This window comes from Heloderma suspectum, chromosome 3, assembly GCF_057233095.1.
Source record: "Heloderma suspectum isolate Gila_16-S chromosome 3, 16-S_ref, whole genome shotgun sequence".
Classification (NCBI taxonomy): domain Eukaryota; kingdom Metazoa; phylum Chordata; class Lepidosauria; order Squamata; family Helodermatidae; genus Heloderma; species Heloderma suspectum.
Window position 1 is genome coordinate 70,036,626 of NC_139460.1, and position 18,169 is coordinate 70,054,794.

At 40.8% G+C, this 18,169-nt stretch overlaps 1 protein-coding gene across 8 annotated transcripts in view; it reads left to right on the forward strand.

Annotated features, from left to right (window-relative positions):
• Positions 1 to 13,077, forward strand: part of GBE1 (1,4-alpha-glucan branching enzyme 1) — a 206,082-nt gene extending 193,005 nt beyond the window's left edge. For 6 of the 8 annotated variants that reach the window (XM_084843494.1, XM_084843495.1, XM_084843496.1 and 3 more), the window contains 2 exons: positions 1,581 to 1,713; positions 11,002 to 13,077. In XM_084843494.1, the coding sequence (XP_084699620.1) occupies positions 1,581 to 1,713; positions 11,002 to 11,219 (351 nt within the window). In that variant the 3' untranslated portion in view covers positions 11,220 to 13,077. The other 2 variants (XM_084843503.1, XM_084843500.1) reach the window with 2 other exon arrangements.
• The last annotated feature ends 5,092 nt before the right edge of the window (positions 13,078 to 18,169 follow it).

The window sequence follows — 18,169 nt, forward strand, 5'->3', positions numbered from 1 at the left end:
AAGGTTTCATTCTGAATTGTTTTCGTTGTCATGTCTCAATAACTTGCATGCTTACATGGTTTCTTTTGCATGTAAGCATGAACATCCTAACGTTTACATTACTGACTCAGGGACTCTCCTAGACAGAAATAATGGTTTTACTAGTTTGATAATCTTCTGAAGTTCTATAGATAGACATATCTTCCTCTTAGGACTCAGAGATATGGATATTCTCCATAGCAATGTTTAAACCAAACTGTTTTTTCTTTATGGTGACTTATTTTAAAAACACGACGATGGAATGAAGAAAGATTTTTTTTCTTAGATGTGGTGTTTCTGTAACAGTACATTTTATATTTATAATCATATTCCAATACCCTGATATACTTTATTCCAGGCAAGTCTCCTTAGCTCATTTAAATGTTATACTCAATATATTTTAGGACTGCAATCCAAAGAGACGTGTCAATGGTCCATGCACACGAGAAATGTTTTGTAAATTGTTCCTTTCAGGAGATCGTCCACCAGTACACTCAAACTGATCTTTACTTATTTATCATACATTTACTTATATATCAGACCTTCATATGATATTCATGGTTTTATGGTTTGTCTGCTTCTTAGCAACTGACTCAAATGAGTAGTTAAATCATTAACGAAACTGAAGACCGGTTCACGCATATTAATTGATGTGGGCTGACCGTATCCATTCCAGACTGACATGCGCTTTCAGTGAAGTGATTGTTGAGATCATTTTTTAAAAAAAATATTTATGGAATGTATAAACCACTCTTCATCTCCTATGGATCCCAGGCCGGTGTATAATTAAAAAAATAATAATCCAATATAAAAACCATATAATTATGAATTAAAAGGCCAAAAAAGCAACATCAGCTTTTCAACTAGCAAACCAAATAAAAACATAATGATCAAATTAAAAAAGGAAGATATTAAAATGCCCTGGATGAAAAGGAATGTTTTAATTTGGTGTCAAAAAGAAAACAAAGTCAGCCTGTCATATCTCTTTTGGGAGAGCATTCCAAACTCGGGGTGCCACTACAGAGAAGGCCTTCTCCTTTGTAAATGCATAGTGTATTTCTCTCACTGATGGTACTTAGAGAAGGGCCTCCTCTGAAAATTTTAATAAGAGAGGAAGGCACTCGTTCAGATATTTTTGCCCCAAGCTGTTTAGGGCTTTAGAGTTGATAACCAACCATTCAAATTGGGCTTGATAGTGAATAGGGAGCCAGTGTAACTTCTTAAGTACTAGTGAAATATGGCTCCAACTGGCTGCTGAATTTGCAGCATTTAAACATTTCCGGCTCATGGTTCAACCTATGTTTTACTGAACCTATGCAGACTACAATGAAAAGAAGATGGGAAAGGCAGTTAAGTGTGACTTGAGTTGAACACAGGGCAGCAGTCACACACAAACTGCTTCCCTTCATCCCAATCTCAGATCAGCCTGGATGCATTCAATGCCTGACCTTGACATGGCCATGAGAATTGGTCCTCTTGTATTTAGTGCAGCTTGTCCTGCATAAATTGCCATGCAGCAGAAACCAAACCATGGACTTACAGTCACATTCATATCCGCCTAGGTACAATCAGTCAACCCATGGGATTCAAGTGAACAGAGGCTAATGCGTTCATTGCAATGCCAAGGAAAGCTCTGCATACACATCCCTATTGAAGTGAATAGGACAACATGCTTAATTTCATACGTATATTGGGGTGAGTGATGGTAAATTCCCTTCAGTTTGATTCAGAAAAGGGTCACCAATTATTAGTATTTTCAGGAATTCTACAAAACAAACCCATGTCATTTTGGTTGCCAAAGCTTTGCACCACTTACAACCACATAAGTTTTGTGGACAGTATTTTACCATTTCTGGAAGAAATGCTTAATATTAATTCTATTGCTACATTTCTCATTCTGTGGTAAGGTAAGTATCCACTTTTTACGCACAGTTGAAGCCAAGGTGATAAAACAACTCTTGTTTTGGGTCATGCAGCAAGGTGAATACTGGGAAACAATAATTCTGAAATACTGGTTTCCCATTTTTCCCTTCATTACACTAACACTGAATATTAATGCACAACTAAGATAATAATTGTGTGTCTTACTGATAGCATGTTATTAACATGACATGAGTATTGCAGATACAAAGTAGAAAATAAACATGTCCAGAGGCTGAAACAGCTGTGAAGAAGGGTCTTGACAAGTGCATGTGAAAGAGAGCATGAAAAAAGCCAAGTATTTGAGCAACTAATATAGTTTTGAAATAGCTACAAGCTATGGCATGGTGACTGCACTACTATTTTAATTACTAAACCCAAGAGTGTGGGTCACACTTCTCCTTTATATCCCCCAGCAACCCAATTCACTGAGTGAAAGTGATGGCCAGCCCCGAGGACACCAGCACGTGGAGGTAACGTTACAGACAAAAGGGTGCCAACCAAAACAGTAGCACTTGATAAATATAAGCAGGATTCTGTTCCCTCTTAAATTGTCTGGAGTCAATTTAAGTGTAAAAACCCCATCACAGCTGACAATACATTACACAAATGAATTTGCAGAAGCAAATGTGATTAGAGCCAGTGTGGTACAGCCAGTGAGGCTAGAGTGTCAGACTGGGAGTTGGGAGATCTGGGTTCTTGTCCCCACTTGGACATGGAAGCTCACTGGGTGACTTTGGGCCAGTCACAGATTCTCCGACCAACCTGCCGACCTCACAGGGTTGTTGGTATGAGGATAAAATGGAGAGGAGGAGGATTATGTACGCCGCCTCGGGTTCCTTAAGGAGGGAAAAGAGCGGTATATAAATGTAATAAATAAGTAAAAAATGCATACATACATACATGCATAAAAATGCATGTTGAGATTTCTGTACACCATGGGCTGTAGGTCGGGCTGCTAAAATCAGACGATGTTGCTCCATGCCTGTGATCTGAAGGACCTCTGATCAACAGATAAGCTTGCAGAGCAGAATCCCAAGATCCCCTTATGCTAGCAGGAGGCACTTGCGCTTGTGCAAGGGAGAGTCCCCTGGCCTGCAGGAGCAGCTCGGAGGATGGGAGAAAGGGCCACAACACTGAGGGCCTTCATCACATGAGCAGAATTCCATTCCTGGCTCTCTGGAAGCTACACTTGAACCTTTATCTCTAAAACATGGCAGATCGGGCAGCACTGCAGCCGCTAAAAAGGGTCCCACAACTCTTTTGGAAAATGCATGAATAATTTCCGAGATTGCTCAAAACAGGCAAAATCTGGGATCCTGAAATTATTTTACATCACTAGTATATCCTAGAGCTTTTCCTTTTCATAGAACCATAAAAGAGTGTTTCTGTGAATCATAAAAGAGGAGCAGAGGAGATTGCTAGCTTCTAGTTCCTCCCCAAAGGCAGACATCCATCTTCCGGAGCAACCTACATAATCTAGACAATAGCAGGTGGCACCAGCAGAGGAAAAAATGCATGGCAGAAAGTTACCAGGAGAACAAACAGCTCCTGATTCACAGCATGCAGAAGATCCAAGACGCATGTTGCGTTGGAGTCCCCAGCCTCCCATGGTCTCTAGCCGATGTGACCACTGAAGGTGGAGATTCCTTTGCAAATCACAAATATGGCAGTGTCTGCAACAGACCCCATCCTAAGAAAATTATAGTGGATATAATTCATATTGTGAGTGGGCGTATTCTGACTCTGTTTGGAGGTCATTCCTGATGCGCTGGCAGATGAAAGAACAGTACAGAATCCTTCATAAACTTATCTAACACTGTTGGAAATACTTTTATAACTGCTGTGCACCTTCAGCGCTTTAGCTAAGGCCCACCTGTCTGAAGCATTAGGCCTTTCCATGCACCAGAACAAAAGCGAAATCAGCAAGCCCACATTAAAGTAAAGGGAAAAAATTCACAAGTGTATATACGTGTGATCCAGATAGGGTGCTGCTGAACAAAATGGCTTCAATCTGCCTAAGAGAAAAGAAAAAAAATGGGAAGAGAGTGTATTATGAAATATCATGTGAGAAAATGAGAGTGATAAATTGAAGTTGTAAGGTCCATTACACCGAGAAGTTGCTTACTGTAGTTATGATAATGGCATGCAGGACCATATGTATTCTGTTATATAGGAAGAGGTTTTAAAGCTGTTAACAGTTCTAAAATCCAACAAGGCTAGCTGGAACCCAGATACATGTTAATTATTCAAACACCTAATCTCTCCACTCTTCACTAATCTGAATAATATTTCCCTTGCTAGCTTTGCTTCCTTCCTAGCTTTTCCCTTTCAAGGTCACTCATCATTACTTCAGTACTTACTACCAAATGATACTTGTTTGCTAACTGTTTTTAAATTATGCAAACTGACCTTTAGATGGAAGTTATCTAGTTGCTGTTTTCTTAATCCAAGAGAAATTTGATTTTCATCCACTTTTGTTACCTATATAAATGGTTGATGGTGTTGTGGATAGTTTATTGTGTGCTTCCAGTTTCTCTGCACCACTGAGATCTTCTGTGGAGCCTGTACTCATTTTGGGTACCATGTTCATTCCAAGAACTCTGTTAACAAATGAGAGAAGATGTAGAGAAGAGCTACAGGGAAAACATCAAGTTCTGTTAGACTGCAAACTATTGGCAAGGGCTTGTTTTTTGTTTTTCAAATTTAAGCAGAGTCTAGCAGAATGGGCTGGATCGAAAGGAGGCTCCCTTCCTCTGATGGAAGGACTTTCATCTGAAGAAGTGAGCTTTTGGATCCAAAAGAACCCAATATTAGGGGCCTTATAAATAATGGCAAGTCAGCAACTACTGAGGAAAGCTGGTCTTTATGCTAGAAAACAGAAGAGAAGGGGGAAGGAGGTCATGGCTGGAATGCTATTCATTTCTAGCTCAGGCCACCAGATTTTGGCCCAGAGAATGGTATTGAAGTCACATCATACAGTTCTGCTGCTGAAGCTAAATAAATCTACAGTGCAGACCTTTACATGTGTACTCAGCAGTAAGTACCAATGAGGTCAATGGGACTTGATCCCCATGTAAGTGTATATCAGACTGCAGCCCTGGATGTGTAAGCTGCCTGCATGGGCAATCTCTTTTGAGCTAAATAAGCCATTCTGGGGGTTTTGGAGAAAGAACCAGGTATATTCACACACTTTTCAGAGAGGTATGGAAACTCATGCTGACCATTTTATATAGCCATCTTTTCCATGGATTATGGCAAGCATTGATTTTATTTGTTTCTACACTCCATGAATGGAAGTCTGACATATTCTCAATTAGCTGTCTTTTTATCAGCTGTTATGCAGTAATATTTGACATTTGTCTACAAAATATGTGTGTTCCGGTTGGAACACATAAATTAAAGTGGACATTCAGTCATGTTAAAATTCAAATATATAATTTCCAGAACAAATGCTGGGAAATGTAGTTATTTTGACATACAATTAAATACCCAGAGGAACATGCATTCCATTAGGTAGATGCAGCAACTCACACTTTGCATCTGTTGTTTTCAACTGGGCAGGATAATTGTGGCCTGGTGGGGAGGGGAAGGTCACTAATTTGCTTATCTTTGTCAGACCACTTCCTAGTGGATGGTGTAATTAATTGACTGCAATGGTCTGCAGTCAGAGTCTAACAGAACCTAGTAGATTGTTGAATGCTGTCAATGTGTTTTCCCTTACATGGCTGTCTTGACAAATGTCTAGTCCAGCCTTCCCCAACCTGGTGACCTCCAGATGTTTTGGACTACAACTCCCAGCATTCCTGGCCATTGGTCATGCTGACTGAAGCTGAAGGGAAGTCCAAAACATCTGGAGGTCAGCAGGCTGGGGAAGGCTGGTCTTGTCTCACTGTGGAATACTGAGATGATTCAGGCAGTTGACACAGTAGCCCCTCCAGTTGGCTCCCTGAGAGCTGAGGGCAATGAAGCTGGCTGGAAAATAACTAAAATGCAGGCGGCAATATATTTTCAGCTAATAAGACTAAGCTTGGGTAAGAGCTCATTATCAAGCCTACATTGTAGCAGTGATGATAGTGAAGAAAGAATGTTTTTCCACTATCACTACATCCTTTAAGTGTTGTTCAGCCAGTCGCAAATATCCAATTCTTTGTCAAGATGTTCTAGGAGGTGGTAGCCATGCAACTCCCAGGACTTTAGGATAAAACAGATTATCTACACCCATTTTAATCTGCTTTTAGATCTCTTGTTAGCCTAGAAACTGCCTTGGTTGTCCTGATGGAGACCTCTTTGGGGAGAAAGATGCAGGGAGTGTGACCCTATTGATTCTCCTAGACCTCTCAGGGAACCTCAGCCATGGTATCCTTTTGGACCAGCCTTGGGAGTTAGGAATTGGAGGCATAGTGCTGTGGTGGTTCCACTCCTAGCTTCTAGGGCCATTTTTAGAAGATAGTGCTGGGGCACTACTGTATAATCTGTGGCATCTTTGCTATAGGGGCTCGCAGGATTCCATCTAGTGCACCATGGTTTTTGATAGCTACATGAAGCTGCTGGAAAAGGGATTTCACCAATATGCGGATTATACCCAGCTCTATTTCTCCTTATCATCTGAATTGGATGAGGCAGTGGATTTGCTGAACTATTGCCTGGTGGTAATGGCCCGGATGAGGGCAAACAAGCAAAAGGAATTCTGATAAGATGGAGGCAATAATCAGCTTCAGTCCCCTTTTGAGCACCCCTTCACAAATTAGCTGTATGGGAGGGGGGTTCACATGAGTAATGGGGAGCAGAGATGTGCTCTTTGCCCCATCTCCAGTGCCAAGCATACTGCTTGTCCACACCTACAGATGTCTACATCTTAGGATGATCATCTGCAGGGGAAAGCCTTTACTGGGCCAGACAGTGTGCCCCATGCCAGCAGTGAGGCCAAGAACCCATCCCTGCTCCCAGTTGCACACGTGATGCCACTTCACATGAGTAATGAGGCATCACTTACTGCTGTTGGGTAAGCCATAAAGTCTAACCTAGCTAACAGGCTTTTGATTTGACTGAAATCAAATGCCTATAAGAAAAGGCAGCATACACATCTTTAAAGGGGGGGGGGATAAAAGCATGCACGTTTCTTTCAGACATCCATGTCATGTGTGAATGCATTGATTTTTTTTTTTTCTTAATGTGATATCCACTTAGGAAAAGTTTCTTATGTGAAAAAGATTTTAGAATGCCAGCTAATCCATGGTATGCAAGTGAGTCTCCTCTGCAGAATTTCCTGATGTTAAGTAACTGAGCTTGGTAATCCATTAATGGAAACAACAGAGTTTGTCCTTGGAGACTAGTATTTCCAAGGAGTCAATATTTGGGCTTCAAAGACCTGATTTGTAATAGAACATTTGCAAAGGTATCAAATCATTGAGAGGAGTCCTTTGAATCCAAACTATTACTTTTCTGACAATGATTTTTTTTAATATTGATTTTTGGGTTCTAATGTGATTCTTTTAAAGCTTTCATTTTTAAATTTACATTTGCATACAGCAGGGCTTGTAACTAGAAGATAAACTGTTTTAAAATGGGAAATGGACTGAACAAAGATTAACAGCCAAATACATTTTGGCATAGTTGTGTCCTTAGAGCTGCAATCCCTTTCCAGTTTGTTTTTCAGAGTTTTGACCCTAGGGGGCTTCAATGGGGTGGAGAGAAAGGAAACAGAAAGTAGAGAGTGAATAAAGAAACTGATTATTTGCATCCAAGGTTTGTCTGCAGTGGTCTCCTTACAAGATACAAAAACAGTCCTGCCACAATCTGCCAAACTGCATACACTGTATAGCTGCTTTTCCCAACCTGTGCCCTCCAGAAGTGTTGGACTGCAACTCCTATCATCCTCGGCCACCCTACTTATGTTTCTCCTTTTCTCCTCAGCCACCCTTTTATGTTTGAACAAGTGTCTCTGTATCCTCTGTAGAATGTATAGCAAGCCCAAAATGAGTTCAAGTAATTATGATTTCTTCTGGATTACATAAGGATTCATTTTACTGGGCCATCAATCCTCCCTGGGTAATGGTGGAGTGGGGGCTGAATTGGCTCCATGTGGAATCCTGGTTTGTGTAGGGTTTGTGTCCAGTTTTGTGCGATTCTTCCTCCTTCAAGGTATGAGCCATGTATGAATCAGGCCAATGACTAGAAGTAATGCAAGTTCAAAGAGGATTATTATGTAAGCTTTCAGTTCTACTGGTATGGTGCATGTGAATGAAATGCGAACAGATATCAATGTGATTGATAGAGGAGATCATATTAGATAAGTAAATGGAAAGTGACACATGGCAGTTAATCACATTTTGTAACGACAGATGGTACAGACAACAGCAACAGTTAAAAAGGCAGTTAAAGATGTGATACTTGACATCAGTTGCCCCTTTCCATTGACAGCCTTTTATAACAGGCACACTGTAGACAGTACCACTGTCCTTTTTCTATAGAAGTTACTTCTTCAAATGAATATAGCAATTGCACTTATTTAAAACACTTTTCACTAAGCAAGATTTTAAAATGTGGCTTAATTCTTACCCTTTACCATTGATCCGTCCTTAATACTTCTGAGGGCCAAGCTTCATGTGATATTAAATGTGTCTTTGCATTTAATGCAGTGTTGTTTTTAAAATGCAAATAGCATCAGCTTAGGAAGAGATGATTGACAATTATCAGAATCCCAGCAGTGGGAACAGGGAATTTAACCTTTTAATCACTGCTGCAATCCTGATAAAAATTGTTCCTCCAAAGCTGCTATTTGCGATTTAGTGCCAGTTGGGGATTTCTTTCCAATGCAAATTGTAGCGTCAAAGGAACTATTTTCTCAGGACCTCTGCAGGGGACAAAAGAGTGAAATTCTTCCACTCCTGACCTGATGTGATCCTGGTAATGATCAGCTACAAGAGCTGATGCTATTTGCATTTTTTTTTTTAATGCGAAGGTACATTTAATTCATATGTACTTTGCCCTTTGCCCTTTGGAACAGTGTTCTCCATATGATGGAAGTAAATTTCTATGCTGGCATTGTCTTAGGTATTCATAATTTGCCATAATAATAAATATAATACATGAGTCCATTGTATCATATTATAATGCTTGACTTGGGCAGAGGGTTTCGTCTTTTAAAGTCTGAGTCTTTGTTTAGTCTTTTAGGGACAGAAACAGCATTTGCACTGACTTTAACAAGTCTGATAAAATTTATATCAGGTTGTTGTTGTTTTTTAAAAAAGGATTATATGTGCAATGAGAGAGAGAGAGTATAATAGAGAAGTGTATATAGTATAGGCCTGTTTAATACATGTACTCACCCCTATATTAGGTAGTTGTATCACAATTATGCAAATACAGATTGCTTTGGTAACCAAGTTATATGCATGGTGGCACATTTTTTCCTTTAGAGTAGGGTTGGGGAACCTGTGTCCTTCTAGATGTTGGCTAAAACTCATATTATCCCTGCCGATTGGCCATGCTGGCTCAAGCTGATGGGAGTTGCAGTTCAGCAACCAACGGGGGACCAGAGTTTCCCAGCCCTGCTTTAAAGCATCACTTTAGTGGCCACCTAGTTCCCATCAATAGAACTCTTTCATATTTGTCGTGCCTGGAGAGATTGTTTGAATACAGCAGGTTTTCTACATTGTACTAATTTCTTTGTTCCCATCTGCCAACTGCTTAGATCTGTGTGACTTGTTTCACTAAAAAGACTTGGAAATAAATCCTTTTGCGCTTATGTCTGCAGTAATAAATAAGTACAACCCACCACCACCACCACCACACACACATGCACAACTATCTTTTTTTTTCTTTACTCATAAATTTGGAAGCACATGACACTAACCCAAGTCTATGTTGTATTTCCTTCCCTACTGAGCAGATTTGTAGGAGTTATTTATCACAGAAACCTTAGGGGAAAAACACTCTGTTCGCTGGCGAGAGCCGAGATGTATTGGACATGCTACAGTCTGGTTCGATGAAGATCAGCTGTTCTTTTCCTTTTCTCCTAAAGCTGTTTGCTTTACACCTTTCATTCCGGTTGCCGACTATAAAAGCTTTTCATGCCGTCAGTCAGGCTCTCGCTTGCAGATAACATGGCTGAAAATAACATTATATTAGGAATGCCAGGAGGGAGGAGGAGAGTCTTAAAACACTGGTGTTGTCAAAAAGGGAGCCTGCAGTCTTCACTCATCTGCTGACTCTTTTCTAATTGCATTGTTATTGAGTTCAGTTTATGTGATCAATTGCATTCAGCAGTCTGTAAACTATCACATATCAAGGTAATTGGTAAACAGAACATATCTGTCATGTTTTGAATTGTGACCTTAATCTGTGCTTGGAAGGAGCAATGTGTAGAATATGCTGTTGCAGATTTCTTTTCCCCTTGTTAAGAAAAATACTTTTGAAGAACAAAACGAAATGTGGAGTTCAATGAGATTAAAAGTCTGTGCGTGAAAGTGTAAGTGAAAGAACTTAATCACAATTTGCAAAGGCAAATGAATGCATTTTTCTCTTCAAAACCTGATGCGCTAAAACGCATTTCACCACTATGGACCTGTAGATTCTCAACTGCCATGCTGTGTCATACCTTGTATTTACCTGTGTAAAATTACATCACAGACCCAGGCCAGCTTTAATTCAGAACACAATAGAGCTCAAATGCAGCAGTAAGAGTTTGTCATTTATCACTGTACTGTGTATTGACCTAGATGTCCTCAAATGTCTACAATTGGTGATTGTAAATCACTTGGAGCCCTCTAGTGGTAATTGCATTTAAACCTTTCACCAGATTTAGTTTTAGGACATGGCAAAGGTAAAGGAAATGCATCATTTCAATTACCTTGTGGGCCTCGGGAAAGAATGGCCAAGTCCACAATTGCACCCTACATTTAATTCATATTGATGGTACACTTCGTAAATGTTGGTTCCTACATGCATAGTTCATGTTCAAATGGTAAGTTGCTTATTTTACTTATTGAGATTTATAGCTTGCTCCATCCCAAAGACTTATTATGAACAATCTATAAGATAGTGTTATCCTTCTTTTAGGTGTACATTCCAACCAGAGTGGCCATAGTGCTTCAGAATATGGATCTCCAGAACTGAAGACCTCCAAGCCTACAACTACATCCATTACTGCAAGGCCAAACAATATTTTGATGCTAGTGGTATCCAGGACTTATTGTTTGGAAGCATTTCTATATGAACATAACATTAATACTGAAAGAATCAGATATGTGCTTATTGTGCTTATTATTTATTTCTAATTACACAGTTTTCCACTTGTGCAATGCTTATTCAAAGAAAGCATATATAAAAGCAGAAAAAAGAAAAATGCATGAACAACTGAGTGTTACAGAATTAGAGTTCAGGACATCTGGCATTCTCAAAGTAATATTTCCAGTATTTTATCAGGAATACTCTTGTCTGTTTCAAAAAGTGCATGCTCTGTTTTCAACTTTTTGCTCCAGTCCCATTTATAATTTGGTGTTGAATGCATTTTTCTCATTAAACTGTGTTTTGTATTAGAAATAATTATAATGAATGATGTTTATTTGCCATAAAGGGCAGCCTTCTGTGCTTCGACACTGGATTCCAAGTTATAAAGGTTTTTGTGTTTTTGTATGTTAAACCACTAGGGTGGGGCGGGGGAGGTTTGTTAGAGTCTGTGTACATTATTGCAAGAAAGTGTTTTGGGGGATCTTAAGACTGGAGAGATTCCATTTGTGGAAGGGCACCAACAATCTTCTTTGAAACAAACACATTGCGAATAAGACTTGTGTCTCAGCGATTTACCAATATGGAGCTGTATGGCAATGGTGAACTTGTTTGTGCCTAATTATTTTTGTAGATATTGCAACAAATTAGATATTGCAACAAATGGAGCCACCAGCCTCCATTGGACACCATTTTCAAACATATTTTGAAGTCAGTTGATAACTTCTATACTCTCAGTTAAGTTTCCTTATATTAAAGCACTTTATAGTCAGTAGCACAAATCGTACCACACGCATCCAACGAAATATCTGTTTGTTAGTCATTAATGAACAGTGATAGAAAATTATTTCAAGCAAGCTGGGTAATAATTTGGAATGGTAGCGTAAAATCATTGATTCTTCATTACAGAAATTATGTTTTATAAAATGTAGTACTTCTACATAAAAATGGGGGATGAATTCTGAATTATGGAGTTAAAGATAAAATTTCATAAAGCTGCAGAAATATCTTGGACAATTTTGTATAGGATGCAAAGTTATTTCATTTTTCTTCATGTCCATCAAAAATATTAATCAGAAAAATGTTTGCAAAGGGAATTTCCATTTGATAGTTATTTGAATCAACCATCTTTGTCCCACTTTGTAAACATCAAAGTACTTCTGCCAGTATTCACAGCACCTTTCTAAAAGTTCACTATGATGATCACCCTAGAGAAAGGCTAGCTTTGCCCTATGCATCTCCAGTATTGCTTCTGTTGTGGAAACAAATGGGCAGGAGAAATTGTATGGTTCCATCCAATACTCATATTATCCTTGGGGATTAGGTAATGTTCATTGGGAAGAAACTGCTTCATTTCACACTGCCCGCATAGTTCTGACATACAGATATTGCCAAAGAGGTGTATGTGGGACAATGTTATAGGGATGTGTTTCCTAAACCAGGCCTATGGAGAAAAAAAAAAACCCTTCTATGAAAACACAAACAAATCTCATTGCAGTCTCTCTAGCACACTGAGGTATTCACAAATATAGCTTCTGTTGTATTTAGTCCATCATGCTGCCTGAGAAATAATATATGCTATAGTTCTAATTAATACCTTACCTATTTTTCAATTGCCAGTTTGTTAAATAAGAGCTAAATAGGTTACTGTTCCCACATTTAAAACCACAGTGAATCAGTCATTGTTTTACAGCCTTTAAAACTTGAGGTGAGATAAACAGCTCTATAAAAGTGATATGCTTTTGTTAAACAGATTTATTAATATATAATGAAGATTTTACTGGCCCTATGTCTGGGCATCTAAATGCAGTGAAAGGATATTGTCAAATTTTTGTGCAAGAAAAGCAATAAATATGTAACGTGATTAGAAGCTACAAAATTACATGCAAATAAACAGAGATGTAAAAATCTTGCTTGTGATGTTTTGGTATCATAGTTTAACTCTAGGTATTACTGATGCATATCAGAAGATTTAAGCAAAACAAACAGTTGAGATCAGCAGAAAAAACTTAGGATTGTTGAATAATTATAACATTAGCATAGCAGAAGTGAAATAAACCAGAGTGCTTCCATCAGAATATAAGGTTGCTAGATCTCAATTGTAGCTTTACTTAATGTCAAGTTGCTATATTGCTGAGACCAAGATTTTCAAAGTATGTGTCTGCTCATATACAGATGCTTAGAAAACAACTGCTGGGCACCCTCAAAAATGGGGGAAAGATTTTCAAGTAGAGCTTACATTAGTATGCCTGGTGTCCTAAATACATAGTTCATGTTCAAATGTGCATTTTGATGTAGATAGGATTGCAGCCTTAATGTACGCTAAGTGTAGTAAGTCCTATTAAACATCGCTTCCTGTTATGTAAACATGGTGAGTGCCATCCAGAGAGTATAGCTTTTCATTAGTTTCTAGTTGTAGCATCGACTGCAGACTGACAGATACTTCAAGCCATCATCCAGGGTTGGAGAACTGTGTTAATGCCCTCTGCTGTCTACACCTCTCCCCCTTTTAAGGCAGGGTTGCTCGTAACAAAAACATCTTTCATTCAGAAATCCAAGCCTCTTGGACTGCAACTGGGAGCTGCAGCTGGCTTACCTGCTGTCAGAACAGTTCATATGAGTGGTCTACTTGTGTGACCAGTCTAATCAGAGATGAAGAATAGAGACCTTGCTCTTCTTCAACTTCCTTCTGCTCTCACATGAATAGACTGTTTGTGTGAGCAGTTATTTTCATGGATATGTCAGCTGCAATAACATCTGCAGTGTAAAGTCTATTATCATGAGATGTGCCAGGTTTGAGGGTGCCATGGGCAAGATGCCTTCTGCCCTCCCCCCCCCCCCAGCACCAGCCAGGTGCCCTTCCCAGCAAGCTTACCAGGTGGTGGGAGACCCAACGCTTCTCCTTTCAGTATCAGACTCATTTGTAAGCCCTCCAAGGCCCATGGGCCCCAGCATTTAGCTCACCATCTTAGATGCTGCTGCTAGGCCTGTGTATTTCAGTCGTAAAGCACGTGCATTACATGCAGACGACCTCAAGTTCAAGCCCTGGCATTTCCAGTGAAAAGCATCAGAGAGCAAGAGATGGGGAAAAACCTTCCCCTTGGGAGTCTGGAGAGGCACTGCCATTTACAGCACTCAATACTGGGATGAAGAAAAAGTGTGACCTGGCGTAAGGCAGCTTCCTGTGTAACCTACAGATGCTCAGATTACAAATATTCACCCATCACATCAGGTATCAAGGGCTCATGTGTGTTTCAAATCCATCTTTCCACTCCAGAATGTTCAAAAGTGGTGGTCTATTTCTTTCCTACTTGCAAATTTCTGAAAGGCAAGTGAAAAAGAAACCTGCATGCATCTGCTACAGCGACTGTATTTGTGCCAAAGAACTAAGAACAGACTTAGACATTCTAAGAAATTTTAGAATAGGAAGAATAAATGTATCTGTTGTGTTTATGAAGGCTAGATCTACACTACTGCTTTATAGTGGTATTGAAGTGCACTGATAACTGTTGGGGCACATTAGACGTTCTATATACCACTTCTGTAGTGTTATTTCCTGCTTTTTATTCCACTTTATCCAAAATACTGCAATAAATTTCATTGTGTGTCCTATGAGGTAAAAATGCGGAAGAGGGATATAGCATTACCATGATGGGATCATAATGATATGACACAGGGTGCCAATCTGGCTGATGTAGGGATTTGAATCCATGTCCAAGATCAGTGCTGTGTCCTGTGGGCAACCATTTCTTCACAATGTTCTATCATTAACATATGCATAGCAAGGAGAGAAAAGCCTGGATTCAAGTTCTGTATTCTTCCAAACAGTTGCCAGTACATCTTTTGGATAGCTAAGCATGCTCAGATAGAGTCGCATGAGCCTCTCTGTAGGGAGCAGGGCAGGGACCTCATCTCTTTGATGAGGAAATTTGCTGGAAATATTACAGATCGAAAGCTAGAAATTGCTGCGTGGAATGGTACCAAAGGTAGGACTCATCTCCAGCTGTAGAGCCATAGCCAATTTTATGTAATGCAGGTAGTCGGAAAACTCCTTCCTCCAAATGAGAGTGATTATACTTGTTAAGATAAGGCTGAGCTATGACCAAAATCTTCACACTGGATTGCATGACACTATCACATTCAGGATAGATTGCCACTGTGCTCTGTAGTCTCTGCTTCCTTTGAAATTAATTCAGAGTTGTGGCAGCCCATTTGCTGCAGGCCTTGGTCCCAAGAAATACATTAAACTCTCTTGCTTGTAATGTAAAAAAGTGATCAGATTTAAAATTCCTCCCTTTATTTTTCTTCTCAGTTGATGTCTAGAAATTAATGGCAGTGAATCAACATATAGCAAATGAATGTTCGCCCAGGTTTCTCCTTAATAGCCCAGTAATTGTAGTGCCTGAGGTACAGTATTTCCATTTTTAAAACAAAGTATTTATTTATTTAATAGATTTATATACCTCTGAACATATTTAAAATATCTTAAGCAGTTCACAAGATGCACTATAGTATACATTAAAATACACAAAAATTGCTAAAACATTAATATAAAACATTAAAATCAATTAAAACAACACCTTAATTACAAATAAACAGACTGGGCGGCACATTCAGTTAGAGAAGTGATAGCTGATATACCAGCCTGAGTTGGTAATAGGCACTCCTCACCACAGAAGCCACTTGGGCCTCTAATGACAATCTAACGAGTCTAGGAGCACCCCCAAACTACATACTTGTTCTTTCTGAGGGAATGCAACCCCACCTAGATCAGGCAAACTCCCCAATTCCTGTACCTGGCAACCATCCCCCATAGAGTCTCCATCTTGTCAAGATTCAGTCTCAGTTTCTTGGCCCTCATCCAGCCCATTGTTACATCTAGGCACCAGTTCAGAACATGCACGGCCTCTCCTGATTCAGATGTTACAGAGAAATAGATCTGGGTGTAATCAGCATACTGATGACATCTAGCCCCAAAACCAGGGAGCACCACAGAGCCAGGGAGGGTGCTCAGGAGCAATCATGTCAACAGCTCATTGTGCCTCATCATGTGACTAGAGCCCCAACAGGATTGCTGGCTCTGGCTACTAGAAATTCCCCCAGCGCCTTCAGGCACCAGATGTGAATCATTTTAATGGCTTCCCCAGCAGGGGAAGACTGGCGCTGAAAGCCCAAACTTCATCAGACAGTGATCTAACTATGACAATGGAGCAGCTTCAGCCCACCCAATATCCAGACCATCACTCTCACATCCAGAGGCAAAGACTAAATGAAGAGTATGCCCTGCTCCATGCATTGGCCTGATGACAAATTGAGATGGCCCCATGGTTGTCATGAAGTCCAAGCTGGCCCGGTCAAGTCCACCTCGGTGTGAATGTTGAAGCCTCCCAGGACCAACATCCTGGGATTCTCCAGCAGCACACTCAAGACCACCTTGGCCAGCTCAGTCAGGGAGACTGTCGGGTAGCAGAGAGGTGGTATACCAACAACATCCCCAATCTGTCTCACTGGCCCAATGCTAGGTATAGGCCCTCATAGCCTGCCCCAGTCTGGAGGGGTTTCCTGGTGAGCGAGGTAGTACTCTTATGGTCCACAGCGATTCCCGCAGCCCTCTCACCTAGGGTGACGCTGCACCAAATACCCAAGTGGGTAGAGCTGGGACAGATCAACCCCACCAGCGTGCTCACCCAGGTCTCGGTGAAGCATGCCAGATTGGCTCCCTCATCCACAATCAGATCACAGATGAATGAGCAACACCACCAGGCAAAAGGGGCCAGTAGCCATGCTTCCAGGTACCTGTAAATTAAGAGAAGGGTCAAGAGAAGAGATGGCCTGCATCTATATCCTCTAGAGTGCCAATTCCTCCTGCTCCCTGTCCCATGCTATTCTTGACCTGTAATCACCCCTATAAGGGCACTTCTACTCCCTTGACCTTCCTATCCAGAAACATCCCAACCCACCAAACAATCCACACACACCTGCCTTAAAGACACACACATACTTGTTCTAGATGAAGTATGTAAGAAGTTCACATACTTCTTTCTTCCCCCACACCCACACTGCCCAGAAGTAAAAGAACATTGCCCCCCCCAAAAAAAATTCCTCAGTTAAGGCCTCTACAAAGACACAATCTTAAAAATTCTCCCACCTAGCATATAAGGTGTGCCTTCATGGGCAGAAATGAAGCCCTTCCCTCGGCTGCTGTCCCCCAAACCCGGCTCTCACCGGAGCTTGGACTGAAATGCCGATACAGAGGGCCATGCCTTTGCTGATGTTGGCACAGTGACAGCTCCTTAGAAGCTGGAGACCAGATCTAATCAATTCCAAGCTCCTTCAGTGTGCCACTGCGTCTCGTGTCCTGCCTCCTGCTGGCTTCCTGCCTTGGCTGAGAGCTGCAGGACAACAGCCCTTGTGCTCTCATCCTTCGCCTTGCGCCAAAGGCTCACGCCTTTGCCCAGGCCAAGCTTTATATAATACCTGGATGGGAGGGAGATTAAACAGCCCGAATCAGGGGCCCCAGGTGAAACTCAGTGGCCAAACGTACCCTCCAGCCAGCTCCTACCCCATATGTGAAGGGCACACACTGTTCAGAGAGGAGGCAGGTTAGATCCCAAAGCTCACCTCAGAGAGCACTGACCCAGAGTGACCAAAAAGATTCCGGATCCCTAAAGACACTCACAAGGGAAGTGAGCACTCTCTTTGTCACTGGCATGGCCACTGAGTCCAAGAAACCCAAGATCAATTCATTGCTCAGAATAGAAATAACTAGGTGTTGGGAAGGGGGAGTTGATTTGCATAGCACTGATTGGCTAGCCCTTATACTGGTCATGAATCAACATCTCCCTCCTTCTTGGGACAGGGTTGTGCAGAACACTGATTGGCTGGCCCTTGGGTCAGCTACAACACCAATCTTTCATGCCCCCTCCCAAGTAGTTTCAAAGTGTGAAAAGAAAGGCACAAAAACATTTTAATAAAGTGTGAAGCAAACATTTGGCCAAAT